General features: G+C 35.3%; 1 protein-coding gene across 1 annotated transcript; it reads left to right on the top strand.

The window, feature by feature from the left end:
* The first annotated feature begins 270 nt into the window (after positions 1-270).
* Positions 271-20,606, top strand: Dpm1 (Dolichyl-phosphate mannosyltransferase subunit 1). Its single transcript, XM_069831375.1, has 5 exons — positions 271-480; positions 5,401-5,611; positions 13,207-13,397; positions 17,455-17,569; positions 20,446-20,606. The coding sequence occupies exons 1-5, from the start codon at positions 347-349 to the stop codon at positions 20,548-20,550; spliced, it is 756 nt and encodes a 251-aa protein (XP_069687476.1). The 5' UTR covers positions 271-346; the 3' UTR covers positions 20,551-20,606.
* Positions 20,607-21,781: the final 1,175 nt, after the last annotated feature.

The following is a 21,781-nucleotide window of genomic DNA, read 5'->3' as shown; positions in this document are numbered from 1 at the left end:
TACATAGTCTTTTGATTTTTTAGCTGCTGTCATTTTATTTGTTTCATTTTTGGGGGATTTTACTTTTTCATTGAACTGTGCCGTATCGTGTTAAAGAATCCCCTGTTTCAGATTTCCTCGTAGTAATCAAGTCAGAGGCAAACGAATTAATATTTTAATCAAGATTGGTAATTAAGTTATGTTAAAATTTGCTTTTTATTTGTATATAGATATATTGAATGGGTATTATTTATTTTTTTTTAATTTTGAGTGTTTCTGACGGATTTCCAGGTTTAGATTGACGGGGATGCAATTTATTTGTTGGCAACACTGATTGACAGGTTGTCGGCTGCCGAGTCGAGGCAACATGGCAGAATTGACTGGACGTGGAGCTATGGAAGAAGTGCAGAATGATAAATATTCAATATTATTGCCTACTTACAATGAACGTGACAATCTACCAATTATTGTTTGGTTAATAATAAATTACATGGACAAAAGGTAAATTTTTAATTAAGGGTTTAGAAGTTTTTAATGTAATGTCTCGTTTTTAGTTCATTACATTGTATTCTATAGATCTTGCATCAGAATTGGGTGAAACTAGCGCTCAGGAGCAGTAAGCGTTAAGATAAGTAGGCAGTGCATTGAAGACTGTGATACATGAATATTGAACGAAACAGGGATGGGTTAATGGGCCTGACATTTTTTTGAGCGAAGCACTTAAATTATTAATCTATTTCTCATCAAATCTTACCTAACCTTATCACTGACAGTGAGGTTACTTGTCTCTAATTTAACTCCTCATGAAACCCTACCAACCTTGTTGCTGGTAATGGGAGTGCGGAAAGTGTTTGCCTCTAATTGAGGGGCTTAGAACAAAAAGCAGGTAAGTGACATTATTAAAAAAAAATTAGGTAAGTGCGTGTTGTGATAGCCCAAAAGGATGTTTCTTTGGGATAAAATCAGGTAATGATCACACTGTGCAGTGTGCTGCTATATGGGCATCATTTCATCAAACTAGTGTATAATATTGCATTGCATGTAGAACTTTAACTGTAATTTCCTCAAAACTAGGTTTCCGTCACTTACCTGCTTTTTGTTCTAAGCCCCTCAATTTATCTCCTTAACAAACCCTACTTAATCTTGTCACTATTAGTGGGGCTGCTTGTCACAATAGATGATGTTGAGGAAAGAAAGATGGAGAAGGAAACTTTTTTTTCTGGGGCCAATTTTCGATATCACCCCACACCATACACGGGGCTAACGTCTGATTTATGTTTCTTTATGGATTAAATGAGAGTTAACTTCGTGACATTAAGCCGAGGTATATGAGACAAGGTTAGTGGGTTAGTTGAGAGGATTATTTGAGTGATACGAGGTCGAGAAATGTGAAAATTATTTAAGTACGGTTTTCTCTCCTGTGTGTGGTGTGGGGGTGGGGGTATCGAAGCTTCATATTTTCTGGTAAGAAGGGCACAAGTGAACTTCAGGCTTATCTTTCTGTTTGTAGTGAACTTTTATTTTGTCAGCTGAAACTAATATAGAGTAGATGGAGAGCTGATTTGTGTCTTGGGTGAAACTTCGATACCGGTGCGCACTTAAATCATTGAATATAACCTCAGAATTGTAGCAAATCACTTCAAAGACACGATCACGAACCGCGAGAACTATAAACCCACCCAGTCCGGTCCCAAATATCTTGGTTTCTTATGTACTCGACTGATGATTTTCTCCGACATTTTCACACGAAATCATGTTACCCACTGGTTAGTGGTTACACGTGGGAAAGCACTCCTTTCTTAGGTCCAGAGTAAATCTGTGTACCTATCACCAAAAATAAAATAAAACTTAACCTGCCATTGATCCTCGATCTTACGAAAACTCGCTTATTTATTTTTCCAGATATAGGCCTATGTATTTATAAAGTTATATTATCTTCCAGTTTCACTTCATCAAGAAATAATGCAGAATAACTCTGACGTCAGTCCTGTGTGTAGAGCCTATTGAGATCTAAGTTTCAATGTGTCTTGTATTAAAATTATGAATTAGTGCTGAAGTATCTTGGTTTTTAATATAAAATGTCATCAGGGGAAGAATTGATACACAAGGTAAACATAAAGTAAAGATTTCTAAATTCTGGGAAATCTTTTTATAGGATGCCCTTTCATGCACAGTTATCATTATTCTTAGGACTTTCTTTTAAAACAAAACTATGTTTAGCTTCAGATCAGTTAGTCCAAAATATGAATTCATATTTCGTTAAATGCAAATTATTCTATCGTAATTTTATAATAAACAGGGTATAATGTAATTATAACTTAGGAATTTATTATGAAATAGTCCACATAATTGGAGTAAACATCAAAATATTTTCAATGCTATGCGTATTCCACCAAAGTAAAATTATGTTACATACATAACTATCATTCATTCATTCATTCATTCATATACTGTCACTTCACGTTTCAGTGTAGGACCGCTATTAATGTTCGCCATCGGACATGATTTGATACCATCACCTTCACTTCATTCCAGGTCTTGCCCTGCTGTCCGATTTCGTCATAAACAGTTCTCCTCCATGAAGATTTAGGTCGTTCTCTTCTGTGGGATCTCTGAAGGTTCTAATCCAAAGCATGTTTTTCTATCGCGGAATCAGGTTTTCTTAATGTATGGCATATTCATCGTAATTTTCTCTTTCATATAGTGTAATTTTATTGGTTTCTCGCGAGTACCAATAGAGTTTTATTCTTTAATTTCTCTGGCCAGAAAATGTTGAAGATTTTCATCAGACATCGGTTAATGAGAGTTTGACATTTTTGTATGATAGGTACATTTGATTTTCAGTTTTCAGAACCATAAAGGGGGACTGCCTTAACATTACTATTAAAGATCTTTAATTTTGCTTTCTTGGAGATATTTGAATTTTTCCATATTGAATACAGTCGAACAAAGGCAGAGTTGGCTTCCCAATTCTATTTTAAACGTCCTCTAAGGCACGTCTGTCTTATCTGTTGTCACTTTGCTACCTAAACGTGAATGATTCGACAGTTTAAATTTTCTGATTTTGTATTTTCTCCTTGGTTTGTGATTTAGCATGAATCCTTAACTTGTTTGTTTTGTGACCATTCACTTTCAAACCTGCTATACAAGATACTTCTGCCAATTTGTTGACATTTTCTTGCACGTCTGAGAAACGATATGTTAACAGACAGACATCGTCAGCATGCTCCACTTCCTTGAAGATGTCTGTAAAACCCTATCTTGAGGCCTGTCTTTTTATTCAGTGTAACCTTTCTTATGATATAATCCATTTCTAATATATAGTAGGTGATTCAAAAGTCCTGAGCCATTTTTATGGAACTGAAGTGTCACGTTTTTCTTATACAGGTAATATAAACCATGTTTACTAAAGAAGAGGGAATAGCCATAGTTTGTGGACTGTTGAAAGGTTTAACCTATGCTCAAGTCCAGGCAGTGTTTTTACGGAAACTTCACAAACCTGTTCATCAAGATCCTGATATTTGCCCTTGATGGACCAAGTCTGTGAAGTTTCTGCAAAACACTGCCTGGATTTGAGCATAGGTTAACTCTCAACCGTCCACAAACTATGGCTATTTTCTCCTCTTTAGTAAGCATCGTTTATATTACCTGTAAAAGAAAAATATTACACTTCAGTTTCATGAAAATGGATCGGGATTTTTTAATCACTCTGTAAATAACAAGGGTGAAATTGTAGGCTACATCCTTGTCGGACTCCACTGTTAACTTAAAATGATTAAATTAGTCTTCCATAATGTGTCACTTGACAAAGGAATCCACTATACTTGTTTTTAATTAAATTCATAATTGTATCAGGAATTTCATATAATTTTCTACATGTACTTATGCTGCAGGGAATTGAAGACCTGTTCGAAATCAATAAACGTTGAGTAGAGTGTTGTGTTCCATTCTCTGCTTTGTTCCTGTGTCAAACACAGAGCATTTATATGATCTATAGGCCTACTGCTTCTGTTCTTCCTGAATCCTGCTTGTTCCTTCCTCAGATATGATTCCTCAGCAGCATTTATTGCATTTAAAATAACTCTTGTAAACGTTTTCACCAGGATCGAGAGCAGTGAAATGCCCCTCCAATTGTCCATTTTATTATATCACTTTTTTGGGGGCGGGGGGAATTTTTATAATTAAACCATGAAGCGAAACTTATTGAGTTTCCCGTTTCAAATGCTAGAGGTCCTAATGTAGATATTCACTACTTTCTAATACAATTAAAATACAAACAAAAAGGGACGGAAAAGAAAAGAAAAGGTTAGATAAATGAAATTGTATTCTTTGGGTATTTAGTATACAGTGTACTGGAAAATTCTGCAAAAACTACTTAGATAGTTGAAATTATTACATTACTATCTATTACTTTACAGTACATTCAACAACACTATTTTTACAAGGTCCATAAACATCACTGTTTCAATATACACTGCTTATACAAACAAGTATCACTTATATCCACTTCTTTGCAAGTTTCTGGCTTCCATCGTATCTTCTCAACTAACAATCTGTCACAGATAAGTGGAGAAATCTGGGAGACCTACCTATCACACAGTTCTATGTTCACCACCTACAACATCAGGAGCTGGTCTTGTTACTTGGTCTGACTACAGTTTCGCATCCTATTATATTCATCCATGATTAAACCATGTTTCCAATCTTGTGAAATTCTTTCTTTTGTCCAAATTTGTTGAAAGAGTGGTAATAGAATATGAGCTGTAATGCTGGGATCAACTGTTAGAACTTCTGGATTTAAGTTGTCGAACCCACTGCTTTGCCATTTTAAACTTGTTTAAGGAGGGACATTTTGTATTAATACGTAATTATCTGTTACAATAAATCCCTTCTGTCAACCCCAAAACAAATCAATGTCTATAAGGAGAATTATCACCTGTTGAAAGAGTTATGTTAACTTTACTTTTGGTCATTAAGATGGCACAAAGATTTTAGAGGAAAAGCTGGACAGATAGGAAAATTGACAAGGCAAGTACTCCAAATACAGGATGTGATATACTGTGTATATATATATATATATATATATATATATATATATATATCGATTTTGACTTTTTTTGCTATAATTAGCCTAGTGTTGTCAATTAAAATTTAATTAGGCCTACAAAATGTGAAGATATGGTTTTGAAAATTATGTTTACATTCATTCATATTAGATAACTAATAATTATAATGTGTTCAAATTTAATTCCTGAAAAATCTTTCTTTTGTGAGATAAGCCTTTTTACCTAAACACCATCGATATTATCATATTCAAGCAAGATCAGTTGCTTCCATCCAGTAAAAACCTCTCAGCATCTTTAAAAATAATTTTACTGCCTGTCATGCCTGTTTATGTGTAATTATATTTATTCATTACAGTGATTATGACTATGAAATAATAGTCATTGATGATGGAAGCCCAGATGGAACCCTAGAAATTGCTAAACAACTTCAGAAAATTTATGGCAGTGAAAAAATTATATTGCGGCCCAGAGAAAAGAAACTTGGACTAGGAACAGCATACATTCATGGTATCGAACATGCAACGGGAAATTTCGTTATATTAATGGATGCAGATTTGTCCCATCATGTGAGTAATCACTAGTTTTACAATCTAATTTGATGCTCAAGATTCGGAATGATGTCATATTGAAAATTTGAGATAGGTACATGAGGGACATAATTGTTGAGAGGGCGAAAATGTTCCAGGAGATCTTCTGTTGTTGTTGTGATTCTTTGAAGTATTTATAGCTATACAGAGTGTAAATGATATAGATATACTGAAATTGTGATAGATCTGATAGATATCTTAATTCTAAACAGAACAAGCCTTCATGAAGCTTCTTCGAATCTGAGTAGTTCCTGCGCAATTGATAACTTCTTTGTCCAATATTTTCAGAAAAAATAGTAGTTTAAATTAGAATATGACAAATGAAGTTGAATTCATGTTCAGAAAAACAAATGAGCAATATGATGTTATTGTTGGCTGATAGCGTAATATAGCATCGTAATAGTACATTATGCAACGAGCCTATAATGATAGTAATTAAGAATCGAGTATGGATATTTATGAAATGAGTGCAAGCGAGTTTCATAATTTTCATACGAGCTTCTTAATTACCATTATAGGCGAGTTTCATACGACTTTTTATGCTCGACCATATTTCTAACTTGAAATTACCGGTATTCAGATGTATACATTTTATTTGTAACTGACAAGATTGGAAGTGACCTTGTTCTAGGTCGTGAATTGTGAGATGTGCGCAGACGCGAAAGTATTGATTTTTTCCGAGGAACAATAATGTCATTGACCTTGACGTAGTCCCGTTAAACTTGATAATATTATAATATTATAACCTTGATTATTGAATTCGACATTGAAAAACGAGATGACAAATTGAATTTATTTGAATATTATTTACAATTAACGCTAATTATTATAGTAACAGAACATAACCTTCTGCGACAGTATTGGATTTCCAGCCTCCGTGACTTTTCGCTAATTCTCTTTTGATTGCATATCCAAGAATAATCGATACTTGCGGTTTTATAACGGTAGAAAGCTGACCTGTCATTGGCTGAATAGTTGTAACCTGAGTCGTCATTGGCTGAAAGACCTGACCTTTAATGAGTAGGTGTACTTTAATGACATGCATTAAAGGTCTGCTACCAGGTGTATAATTACTACATTTCGGCATGGTCGAGCATAAATAAAATACAAGGTCTGGCAGAATGATCTCCCCGATTAGAAACATAAATAACAAGAGCAACATAAATCCTGTTCAAAATTTTATTTTACCATCTTACAGAAGAATGTTTGCCATTTTGGCATCACAAAGATAATATTGTCCAAATGCTTGCCCTAACGAGTTATACACTCCTCAAACAGTGACTGTGCGTCCTTTTTCCTCAAAAATGTATGGCTCTGTTATTTCAGATTATGGAACAGGACACCAAACAGTAACACACTCATTGTGGAGAGGTCACTGATGCATTTCTCGAAGCTTTCCTGGGGACAATATGGAATGTTTTGTTTGTTGGCAAATGATAATGAGCTTAGTCATTACTTAACATAACAGCATAGCCTGGAACATTTTTCAATATTGTCTCGCAAGCATCTTGGCGATTGGGCCAATCACATTATCAAAGTTCCAGAACCACAACAACACAACTTTGTAGGGATGATACTGTACTTGAGGTCTAGGTGTAAGATTCGTCTGGCACTCTGATCAGATATTCCCAATACCAGAGCATGTGGTAACAGCTTGCCTCACTGCTCCAATATTCTCAGGAGTCCGAACGTTGCAACATCTACCAGACCGCTTCTGTTTGAAAGTTGAACCTTTTGTCTGACATTTCTCACATATGGGTGAGTAGGTTTTTTTTTAATCAGGAACTCTTTCGTATAGACCTACTCTAAAATGGTTACGAAATTGCTATAGCGTTGCAATCACAGTCACCATTTTTTTTAAATGCTCAACAACAAAATGCACAATGTTCACCTGTCCATGGTAATTGAAATGGCATGGATTGTGCTGTTCAAAGATATATACCACTCAAGTGCAACTATTAAGAAACCTGTATGGCGACCAATTCAAATTGGGGAGCTCATTCTGCTGGACCCTGTATAATAATTAATAAATTAATTAGTAGCCTGTTAATTATTCAATATTGTATTTATTTCTGAGTTAAGAACCTATTTAATGATTTATTTAAGAATGAATTACGAGCTTACTTACTTACTTACAAATGGCTTTTAAGGAACCCGGAGGTTCATTGCCGCCCTCACATAATCCCGCCAGCGGTCCCTATCCTGTGCAAGATTAATCCAGTCTCTATCATCATACCCCACCTCCCTCAAATCCATTTTAATATTATCCTCCCATCTACGTCTCGGCCTCCCTAAAGGTCTTTTTCCCTCCGGTCTCCCAACTAACACTCTATATGCATTTCTGGATTCGCCCATACGTGCTACATGCCCTGCCCATCTCAAATGTCTGGATTTAATGTTCCTAATTATGTCAGGTGAAGAATACAATGCGTGCAGTTCTGTGTTGTGTAACTTTCTCCATTCTCCTGTAACTTCATCCCGCTTAGCCCCAAATATTTTCCTAAGCACCTTATTCTCAAACACCCTTAATCTCTGTTCTTCTCTCAAAGTGAGAGTCCAAGTTTCACAACCATACAGAACAACCGGTAATATAACTGTTTTATAAATTCTAACTTTCAGATTTTTGGACAGCAGACTGGATGATAAGAGCTTCTCAACCAAATAATAACACGCATTTCCCATATTTATTCTGCGTTTAATTTCCTCCCGAGTGTCATTTATATTTGTTACTGTTGCTCCAAGATATTTGAATTTTTCCACCTCTTCGAAGGATAAATCTCCAATTTTTATATTTCCATTTCGTACAATATTCTGGTCACGAGACATAATCATATACTTTGTCTTTTCGGGATTTACTTCCAAACCGATCACTTTACTTGCTTCAAGTAAAATTTCCGTGTTTTCCCTAATCGTTTGTGTATTTTCTCCTAACATATTCACGTCATCCGCATGATGTAACCCGTTCAATTCCAAACCCTGCCTGTTATCCTGAACTTTCCTAATGGCATATTCTAGAGCGAAGTTAAAAAGTAAAGGTGATAGTGCATCTCCCTGCTTTAGCCCACAGTGAATTGGAAAAGCATCAGATAGAAACTGACCTATACGGACTCTGCTGTATGTTTCACTGAGACACATTTTAATTAATCGAACTAGTTTCTTGGGAATACCAAATTCAATAAGAATATCATATAATACTTCCCTCTTAACTGAGTCATATGCCTTTTTGAAATCTATGAATAACTGATTTACTGTACCCTTATACTTCCATTTTTTCTCCATTATCTGTCGAATACAAAAAATCTGATCAATAGTCGATCTATTACGCTGAAAACCGCATTGATGATCTCCAATAATTTCATCTACATACGGAGTTAATCTTCCCAAAAGATTATTGGACAAAATTTTGTACGACGTCAACAAAAGTGATATTCCTCGAAAGTTACCACAGTTGGTTTTGTCCCCCTTTTTAAAAATAGGTACAATTATGGACTCCTTCCATTGTTCTGGTACAATTTCCTTTTCCCAAATAGCAAGTACAAGTTTATAAATTTCGCTATATAATGCCCTTCCACCCTTTTGTAGTAATTCTGCTGGAATTTGATCGATACCTGGAGACTTGTACTTTTTCAGATTTTCTATCGCAATTTCGACCTCTGAAAGCGTGGGTTCGGGTATAAATGGCTCAGCAGTTTGTATTTCAATTTCGTCCTGATCATTTCTATTTGGCCTATGTACATTTAATAGTTGCGCAAAATAGTTTTTCCATCTGTTTAGGATTGATGGAAAGTCTGCAAGCAAGTCACCATTCTCATCCTCGATCACATTTATCCTTGGCTGATATCCGTTCTTAAATTCCTTTATACCCTTATATAAATCTCGAATGTTTTTATTCTTACTATTTGTTTCTAGCTCATTCAGTTTTTCCTTCAAGTAACCTCTCTTTTTATTCCTAAGTGTACGACTTGCTTCCCATCTTTCATTGAAATAATTATCTCTCTTCTCCTCAACTGGATCCTGTAAGAATTTCAATTTTTCCTGTTTCCTTCTTTCTACTACCATGCAACAATCTCCATCAAACCACGGTTTCTTTTTCTTAGTTTCATAATAACCTATGCTCTGCTCAGCTGCAATTTTGATACTATCTCTGATATTTTCCCACACACTATTAACATTTAATTCTTTCTCAACTTCGTCGGAACTTTCTAAAGTGGCAAACCTATTCGAAATTTCGACCTGATAATTTTGCTTAGCTTCCTCGTCCTTTAATTTCAAAATATTGAATTTAGTAATATTAACTTGTTGCTCTACTCGCTTGGCTACTGATAATCTTTCTCTTAATTCTCCAATCACCAAATAATGGTCAGAATTACAGTCTGCACCCCTGAAAGTTCGAATATCTACTATACTAGTATGTCTCCGTTTATCTATCAAGATGTGATCTATTTGGTTGTGTGTCAATCCATCTGGAGAAGTCCAAGTATATTTATGTATATCCTTATGGGGGAATGTTGTACTTTTGACAATTAAATTTTTCGATGTGGCAAAGTTGACTAATCTAACTCCGTTGTCACTACTAATTGCGTGTAGGCTCTCTTTTCCAAAAGTTGGTCTAAAAATATCCTCCCGTCCTACTTTAGCGTTGAAATCCCCCAATAAAATTTTCATGTGATATCTAGGGAACTGATCAAAAGTATGTTCCAATTCCTCATAGAAGCTAATTTTATTATATTATTAAAATTATGTAATTCTTTGATTTCGGTTTTCAGCTATTGATATCAATTGTGCTAAATTCTTTTTTAAAATAATTAGAATGTTACCTACTTTAGTTTGTGGTATGGAAAAAAAAAAATAATAATAATAGCAACAATGTGTTTCTGCGGAATTCTAAATTTCATCTGCTATGAGTCACCGTAGTGGTAATGTGTGTTGGGCAAACCTGTGGGCCAAGTAACACAGGGGTTGTCTCCAGAAGCTCCAGTTCCCCATGGCATTCCCACAAATCAACTGCAAGTAATTGATATTTATATTTTATTAACGCATTTTATGGTTTTATTATATCTACTGACTTTGCAAACAGGGTGAGGATTTTACAAGATAAATTCCTATAGAGAATGCCTTTTTTGACAGTAGAAAAAGGAAATTCTTTGACTTCCAATCATACAGAGATGTAAAAGTTGCTAACTTCACTTGGAATGTCCTGGAACTTCTATAAGGAACAGAACTTAAATAATAATGTCAGATGTTCACTAAGGCTTCAAACCTTTCATCTCTAGTAATAATTTAATATAATTTTCCAGTTGACCAATTACGAGACCTTTCATTAGTATTTTGTGCAATAATCAAGAAATGTTTTGAGTGCTATAATTCTATAAAACTTGACTCAGTTCTTAAGGAAATGCATAATGCTGTTTGTCCTCTATACACATACTTACTGTTATTGTTAGGATTGTGAAATCAGATCTCAACAAGACGTATTATCTGTATACTACAAGGCATTTCTTCCAGTGGGATTCATCATCAGTGGCACAAAAGCCCTCTTTGGGCCATAGTCTTTCTTTGAAGTTCCTGCCAGGCTTCTCTATTCTGTGCTAATGCTAGCCAGTTTGTATCTCCCAGAGTACCCTTAAACACTCCTCTTTCCCATCTTTTCGTCTTTTATCTTCAGCTGTTTAAGGTAACTATTCTTTCGGTGTATGATCATTTTCAGTTATTTCTTTCTGGAAAGTAGGGCTTAACTGCAGTATTTGTCCCGCTATGCTCTAACATCTGAAGGAGTGCCAACATACTTCTTGCGCATTTAGATTTGATAGATGAAACAGTAAACGTTTCTTCATAACTGCCGCCATTTGGTGTGTTCAGCTACTGTGAAATGTAAGTGCTAAAACGGTGTAAGTACATGACACTGTTAGGTAGTAGCTTTATCTATGGGATGGTAGCTCCTTTACTTATCTGTGTGTTGCGCATGCGCAGTGTCACATCATTCGACTTAGAAAAAATTTTTGCGGGCCACTAAGTGCAGTTTCTCCGAAAGTAGTATTGTTGGAACAATGGAATGGTCTTAAATTCATTGTTTTGTTAATAAAGCCCTCAAGTAAATGGACTTGGAAGTTTTTGCTGGACACTAAGTGCAGTTTCTCCGAAAGTAGTATTGTTGGAACAATGGAATGGCCTTAAATTCATTGTTTTGTTAATAAAGCCCTCAAGTAAATGGACTTGGAAGTTTTTGCTGGACACTAAGTGCAGTTTCTCCGAAAGTAGTATTGTTGGAACAATGGAATGGCCTTAAATTCATTGTTTTGTTAATAAAGCCCTCAAGTAAATGGACTTGGAAGTTTTTGCGGGACACTAAGTGCAGTTTCTCCGAAAGTAGTGTTGTTGGAACAATGGAATGGCCTTAAATTCATTGTTTTGTTAATAAAGCCCTCAAGTAAATGGACTTGGAAGTTTTTGCGGGACACTAAGTGCAGTTTCTCCGAAAGTAGTATTGTTGGAACAATGGAATGGCCTTAAATTCATTGTTTTGTTAATAAAGCCCTCAAGTAAATGGACTTGGAAGTTTTTGCGGGATACTAAGTGCAGTTTCTCCGAAAGTAGTATTGTTGGAACAATGGAATGGCCTTCAATTCATTGTTTGTTAATAAATCCCTCAAGTAAATGGACTTGGAAGTTTTTGTGGGACACTAAGTGCAGTTTCTCCGAAAGTGGTATTGTTGGAACAATGGAATGGCCTTAAATTCATTGTTTTGTTAATAAAGCCCTCAAGTAAATGGACTTGGAAGTTTTTGCGGGACACTAAGTGCAGTTTCTCCGAAAGTAGTATTGTTGGAACAATGGAATGGTCTTAAATTCATTGTTTTGTTAATAAAGCCCTCAAGTAAATGGACTTGGAAGTTTTTGCGGGACACTAAGTGCAGTTTCTCCGAAAGTAGTATTGTTGGAACAATGGAATGGCCTTAAATTCATTGTTTTGTTAATAAAGCCCTCAAGTAAATGGACTTGGAAGTTTTTGCGGGACACTAAGTGCAGTTTCTCCGAAAGTAGTATTGTTGGAACAATGGAATGGCCTTAAATTCATTGTTTTGTTAATAAAGCCCTCAAGTAAATGGACTTGGAAGTTTTTGCGGGATACTAAGTGCAGTTTCTCCGAAAGTAGTATTGTTGGAACAATGGAATGGCCTTAAATTCATTGTTTTGTTAATAAATCCCTCAAGTAAATGGACTTGGAAGTTTTTTCGGGACACTAAGTGCAGTTTCTCCGAAAGTAGTATTGTTGGAACAATGGAATGGCCTTAAATTCATTGTTTTGTTAATAAAGCCCTCAAGTAAATGGACTTGGAAGTTTTTGCGGGACACTAAGTGCAGTTTCTCCGAAAGAAGTAATGTTGGAACAATGGAATGGCCTTAAATTCATTGTTTTGTTAATAAAGCCCTCAAGTAAATGGACTTGGAAGTATTTCAGGATATAATAGGCCACTTCATATTTTTTATCAGCTGTACGGGCTTGTGATTGAGATTTCTGAATGTTTGTGTAAGAGAGCATTAGTATTTTAATTCTCTGTTCTATATTTTTTCAGCCGAAATTTATTCCACAATTTATAAAGAAACAGAAATCAGAGAACTACGATTTAGTTTCTGGAACAAGATACATTGATTCAGGTGGCGTATATGGCTGGGATTTCAAGAGGAAGTTGGTGAGCCGAGGTGCTAACTTTCTGACACAACTTTTGCTGCGACCAGGAGCATCAGATCTCACTGGCAGTTTCAGGTGACTTCTTTTGTATTGAACAATGCCATGAAAATTAAACATGACAGTCGAGTCTTAATGTAAGGCTAGTTTACATAGTGAAACCATGAAACCACCAGCATAACTCATTCAGCTAAGGCACTTGTCTGCTGATTCAGAGCTACACTCGGCGTGGGTTCGATTCACACTTGGGGTGATTACCTGGTTGCGTTTTTATCGAGGATTCCCCAAACTGTAAGGTGAATATCAGGTAATACCAGGGCATTCGAAAAGTAATGGCAACATATTTACTGTTTCGCACTAAATTTATTGAGGTTACTTTTGACATTACATACTTCAAATATAGCCTCCTGTCATGTCAACAACATGTTGCCAAATTCTTGGAAGATGGCGGACTCCATCTGCAGCAGCATTTCTGGATATCTGTCTCACTGATCAATTTAAAGTTCTTCGGATGTCAACTCTTGATTGAAAGTGAATGTCTCGCTTCCACCCAACTTGCAATAGTTCAGTTTGGTAGAACTTCTCTCTCACAGACTTCTTGTAATGACCTAAAGCACTGAGTTGCATGTTTTTCTCTTGCAACTTGGGATTTTTATTAAGCACTTATTAGGGCTGTATTGCTTACTACAAATCACAAACAGCCACTGTATTTACAAAATATGGCTACTTCGAGACTTTCAATATTGCAGATTTATGAAACAATCGCTGCTGTATTACATAGTACAAGAGTACTGATTTACAGCATTGTTGCCATTACTTATCGAATGCCCTAATATATGGCGAATCCTCGACCTCATCTCGCCAAATGCCAGCTCTCTAATCACCAATTTCATCTAGTATGCTAAATAACTTAGTAGTTGACTAGCATCATTGAATAACCAACTAGAAAAAAAAATACACAGTGAAACTAGGTTGCACAGCTATATAACAAAACTGCTACTATATTCAAAAGCAAAAATTTGGGTATTCCACTATGTACCAGAACTTCACGTGTCCAACATTTCAGAACTACTTAAAGTTTTCATCTATAGGGCAAATTGTGTAATTTGATCCAAACAAATGTAACTCTTCGTCCTAAAAAGGAATTTTAAAGTGATGCATTTGTTCAAATCAAATTTCTGCATATTTAGAGAACAAAACTAAAATTCTTTCAATAATTTATTATCATAATACACTGCTCTCTTAAATTGACTGAGCATATTGGGAATTAAATTACTTTCCCAAAACACGCTATGAAATATTCTATATAAAACAATTTTTTATCGAAAAGGAAGCAAAAACGAGCAAAATTGTATTAAACTTTTTTGTTTGAAATATTTCAAAGAATAACCCCCTGAAATTAATGACATTGCTCTGTATATTTATTTATTTCATCAATCTTTGTTCACGTCATGGCGGATTAGATGTGTTCCAGTTCTTAATCCGCCATCACTCTCAATACAAATATAACACAAACTAATACTTATTGAACCTCTAAGTATCCTCTATGCTCCATAATAATAATAATAATAATAAACTAATAAGAAGTATAGCTCTTGTATTTAAAACCCTTACTTTAGCTTTTTCACTTCTATACTCAATCTCTTAAAAATTATTCTGTTAACTTCATTGACTACTTTTCGTAGTTTCCTATCGTGTCCGACTACTCAACATTTATAATTCCATTTCCGTTAGAGCTTTGAATTTCTCTTCCCATCTAATTTTAACTCTAAAAAGAAATTTTCCTAATTTATGCAGATTGCTGGCGTTTAGGGGACCATTAATTTTTTTATAAGCTACTATAGCGTTTATTTGTAGAGAATTTTTATCCACCCAACCATTTCTCAAATCATTCGTTGCATCATACTTTAACGCAATATGCTTTTAATAAAAGGAATTCAATCGTGAATTGTAGAAACCTTACATGTCCATTTGAGCAAATTTTTCAGGACGCACAAAAAACTGATTATCATTTTCTAGGGATTTTTTTTATTGAAGCATAATAATAAGTTCTGTTTGACATAATATTATGAACTTAAAATTTTTTTCTTTTGTATTTTCTGGGGGAAAAAAATCTGAATTGCTTGGACATGTGGCGTTTCAGCAATTCACGATTAGTAACAATAATTTTATTTCTTTAAAACAATTTTCAGGTGAAGAAGACAGAGAGGGAAAATTGTTTTAACTTATAAAGAACTTTAAATGTATATTTAAGGCAAGATATTGAGAAAAAATACACAGACATACAAAAATGCAAAATTATGTGAATAGCATTTTTAATTCTTTTATGCTCAACCATGCCGAAATGTAGTAATTATACACCTGGTAGCAATCCTTTAATGCGTGTCATTAAAGTACACCTACTCATTAAAGTACAGGTGTTTTCAGCCAATGACAACTCAGCTTACAGGTGTTCAGCCAATGATGTCAGCTTTGTACCGTTATAAAACCGCAAGTATCGATTATTCTCGGATATGCAATCGAAAGAGAATTAGCGAAAAGTCACGGAGGCTGGAAATCCAATACTGTCGCAGAAAGTTAAGTTCTGTTACTATAATAATTAGCGTTAATTGTAAATAATATTCAAATAAATTCAATTTGTCATCTCGTTTTTCAATGTCGAATTCAATAATCAAGGTTATACCTAGTTTAACGGGATTATATCAAGGTCAATGACATTATTGTTCCTCGGAAAAAATCAATACTTTCGCATCTGCGTACATCTCACAATTCACGACCTAGAACAAGGTCACTTCTGATCTTGTCAGATACAAATAAAATGTATACATCTGAATACCGGTAATTTCAAGTTAGAAATATGGTCGAGCATAAAAAGTCGTATGAAACTCGCCTATAATGGTAATTAAGAAGCTCGTATGAAAATTATGAAACTCGCTTGCGCTCGTTTCATAAACATCCATACTCGCTTCTTAATTACTATCATTATAGGCTCGTTGCATAATGTACTATAAATTCATTTAATCCTATAAGAAACGAAGAAAAGCAAACTGAAATTTTTTCTAGTTTCTTATAAATTCCTTGGATTTGTGGTGTTCCTTCAATTGCCTGCAATTTACTGTAACTTATTGCTGCTGTGAAATGTTTTTTTTTTTAATCCAATGCCACCAGGTTGTCTTTTCGACATTTCTGGTCTTCTCTCCTGGCTGTGGCTTAATTGTAACCCACTTCTGAGGTTGGGGCGCCTGGAAGGCAGAGTTACATTACCCCGATGATGTGATAGGATGATTATGATAATGTGGTGCCAGGAGAGGTCTTAAATCTAAACTTAACCTAAATTCCAGACCATGGACGAACACAGGAATAATCCCCTGTGAAATGTACAGACTCAGAAAAAAAAATATGGGCCATCTGAATTTTCCAAGTTGCAGTTATAACATGCTGCACATGCTGAGCTTGGCAAACTCAGGTGGCCCACATTTTGTTTCTGGGTTTGTACATTGAGCACTCGGTGTGTGGGATTTCTACTCCACTTAAAAGGCCTATGTATGAATATTACAACTATATGAAAAACTGAATTTGAAGAAAAATGTGACATGTGGTTTTTGCAATTCACGATGCAATTAGATCACACTTTCTGACTGACACTACACCACAAATTACTTTCAAAGATTTCCAGTAATATATTCCCTTTCTTCAGTGTGAATATGTATTACAGATTTGAAAAATAATGTGGAACTGTTCAGCACATAAATAAAAACTGGAAGTTGAGAGTTTTTAGTTCCTAATCCCCCTGAAGTTTTATATTTTTAGGTCATGTCAAGTTCTCATGTATATATATATATATATATATATATATATATATATTGTTGTTGTTTTCTAATGCCAGGCGTTTGACAATAAAGTCATTTGACCTCTTGCACTCCAATATTTTTCAAAGATATTATCATGGCCAGCCAATGAAGCACAGATTTTGAGAATCTAGGGCTTTCTATTAATCTGATATGATTATATGGCTTTCTTAAGATATGTAATCTGTAAGATTTTGTGCATAGTTCCTCTATGAAATTTTATAACCCTACGTTGACATACTGATTGATGTTCTTTATGTCTGACGATTCCATTCTTAATGTTACAGACTATACAAGAAGGATGTACTGAAGAAGCTAATTGAATCCTGCATTTCTAAAGGTTATGTCTTCCAGATGGAAATGATAATCCGAGCAAGAGAGCATGGCTACTCTATTGGAGAGGTTAGAGAAATGTTATTACTTTTTAACTTAATTCTTACCACATTAACAACCCACTGAAGGCCTTGGTTGATAAAATCTGAAGACATTGTCAAACCAACTAATCATATTTGAGTTTTCTCTCACATTATAATATATTACAATTTAACAACAATTATTATAACCTCATTTTTCTCCTGCCAATTTTTTTCTGGCTCTTTTTTCATTGCTTAGTTTAGGAGCTTTAATTTAGAAGCATGTACATTGCATTTTGTGTGTTTAAGGTATATACCATGTTTCATTTTCCCTGTTTTTTTAAATGTCCATTCTGCATTTTGATTATTTTTAACATGGAACGTTTAAGTGGGCACCTATTCGAGAAAAATATTCATTAACATTTCTGTAATACACTATGCACATCTTGCTTCTTAGTAAGTGTGTGCTGATGCAACCCACAATATATCACTATTGGAAAAATATATGAAGTTTGATTATTATATATGTATTATAGTAGTGAAAGAAAGATGATTTGCTGCGAAATAATCGTCACCATAAAGTGAGAAACAGCATTGCTGAATCGCTAACAAAATAAAACATCTATGAAGTATTTGAAGAGATGCATTGCATACCATCAGACTGATCCATAAAAAAAAAAAAACAATATTGTTGCGTTCGATAGAAAGAAGACATTTGGATACATTTTGGACTCAACTGTGATATTCGAGAAGGATGGCAGTCAAGCAGAAGAAGTAAATAAGGAAAAACAAAGACATTACGAGCCATGTATTCCATGTTTTTGTGAAAAGTTTGACATTCCAAATTGGGAAGTAATTAGGATTTTAATTGGAGCACGTGGTAGTATTACAAAATTTTGTATTGCTACATTCTTGCATTTAGGTTTAAATATTTCACCTTTGGAAGAAATAGCACTAAATGTTTTTGAGAAATTTATTGCATATAGTAAATTATGATTTCTACAGTCATGTAAATGAACAATAAAAAATGAACCCATTAGAGATAGCTGCTCTTTTAATTTATAGCCACCTCGATTAAATAAATAAATTATAATAAAAAAATTAATATTCAGAAAAAAAATTTAATTAAGAAATAAAATTGTCTTTTTATTACTGATCAGTAGGCTGAACCATTTAATGGTTACCTTTTAATAAAAGGGCAGCTACCCAACATTTTGAGGTCTCCCTTTTATTATGGACAAGCAGCATGTAAAAGATTTTTGTTATTGCGTCACTATTGTTCTAGTCTTTGATATTGGAACCATGCCGTGCTTTAACTGCCATTTAGCTCTTCGTCACCTCAGAGTGCCTCATTGTTGCCAGATCTTAGTTAATGGTAGCAACAATTAGAATATTTCTAGGTTTTGACACCACTGAGAAAGACTAGACATGGTTATGTTATCGTACATATTTTAAAGCAGGTGACAACAGTAATTATTATTTTTACAATCAATTATGCAACTAAGATAGCAACACACAAACAAATGCCGCTTGTCCATAATGAAAACAGGATTACTATACATTCAGTATATTACTATATTTCGTTCCATAATGTCTGACAGGAGAAGTAAATATTGCCGGCAGAGGAGGAGAGAAGTATAATTGCTATTCAACCAATAGCAGAGGTCTCATTCCACATTTGTCTTGAAGTTGGATGGGGGTAGAACGCTTCAGACCACCCAACATCAAGTCAAGCGTAGAATGAGACCTCTGCCATTGGTTGAATAGCAATTATACCTCTCTCCTCCTCTGCTGGCAATGTTTACTTCTCCAGCAGACATTGTGGAATGAAGTATAGTGACTTGAGCAGCAAGTGTTGCATTTATTTTCTTGCACTGGTTGTTGTTGTTTTCTAATGCCAGGCGTTTGACAATAAAGTCATTTGACCTCTTGCACTCCAATATTTTTCAAAGATATTATCATGACTAGCCACTGAAGCACAGATTTGAGGTGTTCCGAATCTATTTCTGTTGATTCTGTACCATTAAAGTAGTCCCCGCCCGGAGATCTGATTGGGGGGACTATTTTACCTCCGGATAATTTTACCTTAATGGTACTCATTTCATATTGCAGTTAAATGGCAAGTTGTAGCCGATTTAAGTGAACACCATATTTTAACGTTTTGGTGGCTACTTCATTCACACACAACCCCCAGAATGTTTGGAGGACCACACCTGCTGTTGGTCGACGGGTCCATTGGACCTAGCTGGGAGATCTTGTTGATCACCAGCTTTTCCTCCTTAAGCCACTGGAGGACGATTTTAGTGCCATAGCAGGTCAGCACTAGGAACAGAAAAGTAGAAAAGGAGGAAGGAAAGGGAAAAGAACCCCTAGGCCTAATGCCGTCGGGATCGAAGAAAGTAAGAGTTCAGTCAGAGGACTGAATAGGAAAGGGTAAAGAGGGAATTAGGTATTGGATAGAGGAAAATTATACCAAATTCAGTCATTAACTCATCAAGCTGACCAGTGCTAATGGATGAGTAGCCCCACCCTTTAGTTCAGCTCGTAAAATTATGCTTACTAACAGCTGCACCACGGGAAGGTAGGGATGGGACATTGGGTATTTGTCCAGGTTGGTTCCTTAAAGCCTTCAATGGGAAGGATTAATGGCTCTCCCCCCTGTATCCGACAGATACCCTTTATAATCTTGCACTGGTTATACTATTCATTAAATGTTCAAATTCTTTGTTTCATGTTTGCTGAGATGATTTTCATTGAGTTATAACCTATGATTATTTAAAATCACACAACCTTCAACTACTTGAACATTTCCCGCAATTACAGGGATTCTACGAATGCTTTGCCATCTTTTTTAATTAATGCAATAGTGTATCGAAGTATGCTTTGTATAAATATGTATTAATGTGTGGTTGTTCCTATTTTCAGGTACCAATAACTTTTGTTGATCGTGTGTATGGAGAGTCGAAGCTGGGAGGTTCAGAAATATTCCAGTTTGCGAAAGGTCTTCTGTACCTCTTTGCAACAACATAATTGTGAACTATTTGAGCTGTATATTTAATTCCATTAAAGATGTATTATACTGTGTATCCATTGCATGTGACTCTCATTCCTTCACTGCTGATATCCTGAACCCAATGATGTAATTATTTCCTTATCAGGCCAGTCTGTTAGTGGAACATGCATGCGTCATTGCCATTTTGATTGGCTATTTAAATAAGAAAAATTTTCATTCTTCCAGTTTTCCGCAATTAAGGGCTGCCAAAAAGACAAAGCATACTGAAGAAATGACATTAATACAATTTTGAACATGATACTATGAAAGTTATAATATAACCAAAGGATAGGATATTATGTGTTACACAGATTGATTTTTAAAATTGACACAGCCTTTAAGAACTGCCGTCACTGTAGTCACGAAGTTTTTATGTAAATTAAATTGGCGACAAAACTGCACAAAGAGTGCTGGAATAGTGTCATTAGCACTAATCATTAGTCCCATTATTTTTATGCTGGAAATATTGTATTTTTGTTTATAATAAGGAATGGTTGGTGCATATACAGGCTCTACTATATAAACCAGCCAAACTTTCAGAACGGCCCCGAGGTTCACTCAGCCTCCTATAAAATTAAGTACCGGGTCTTTCCCGGGGGTAAAAGGCGGTCAGAGCGTGGTGCCGACCACACCACCTCATTCTAGTGCCGAGGTCATGGAAAGCATGGGGCTCTATCTCCATGCCCCCCCAAGTGCCTTCATGGCATGTTACTGGGATACCTTTACTATATAAACCAAGACCATCCAAGCAGCATTTTTACTCTCTGATATGTAAGCTGCAGTATTGGAGGTGCGCACATTCTTTTTGACCTTGCAAACAGTGTGCACGTGTTCGACCTCACAAGCATCAGTCGTCAGTCTGAATCTCAGCTGTTAAAATGGTGAGGCAGTTATTATTGCAACACCGCATTTTCGTATGTAAAAGTTATTTTAAGTGTGAGTCGGCTCGATGGGTATGCCATGCTTTTGTTCAGCAATTTCCTGGTGAAGTGCCACCTTCATGATCACAGATTCACGTAATTGTAAATAAATTTGAAACTACCGGCTCAGTGCTCAATAAAAAACATGCCCCCACACACAAACAGTTTTAACAGACTGTCCACTTGCTCTACTGCCTCATTTAGAAGTTGCAAGTTTACCTTCTTTACTTTTCTTCCTATGACCATGGTCTTTGTCTTGTTGGCATTTATCTTCATCCCATACTTCTCA

The sequence above is a fragment of the Periplaneta americana genome, chromosome 7 (assembly GCF_040183065.1).
Source record: "Periplaneta americana isolate PAMFEO1 chromosome 7, P.americana_PAMFEO1_priV1, whole genome shotgun sequence".
Classification (NCBI taxonomy): domain Eukaryota; kingdom Metazoa; phylum Arthropoda; class Insecta; order Blattodea; family Blattidae; genus Periplaneta; species Periplaneta americana.
This window is presented reverse-complemented; position numbering and strand designations above follow the sequence as displayed.

What these genes read in the sequence shown, in the direction of transcription:
- Dpm1 (XM_069831375.1), top strand. Translation starts at nt 347, where the DNA reads ATGGCAGAATTGACTGGACGTGGAGCTATGGAAGAAGTGCAGAATGAT. An exon ending in ATGCAGATTTGTCCCATCAT is followed by an intron (nt 5,612 to 13,206) that starts GTGAGTAATCAC and finishes ATATTTTTTCAG; the next exon opens with CCGAAATTTATTCCACAATT. An exon ending in GATCTCACTGGCAGTTTCAG is followed by an intron (nt 13,398 to 17,454) that starts GTGACTTCTTTT and finishes TTAATGTTACAG; the next exon opens with ACTATACAAGAAGGATGTAC.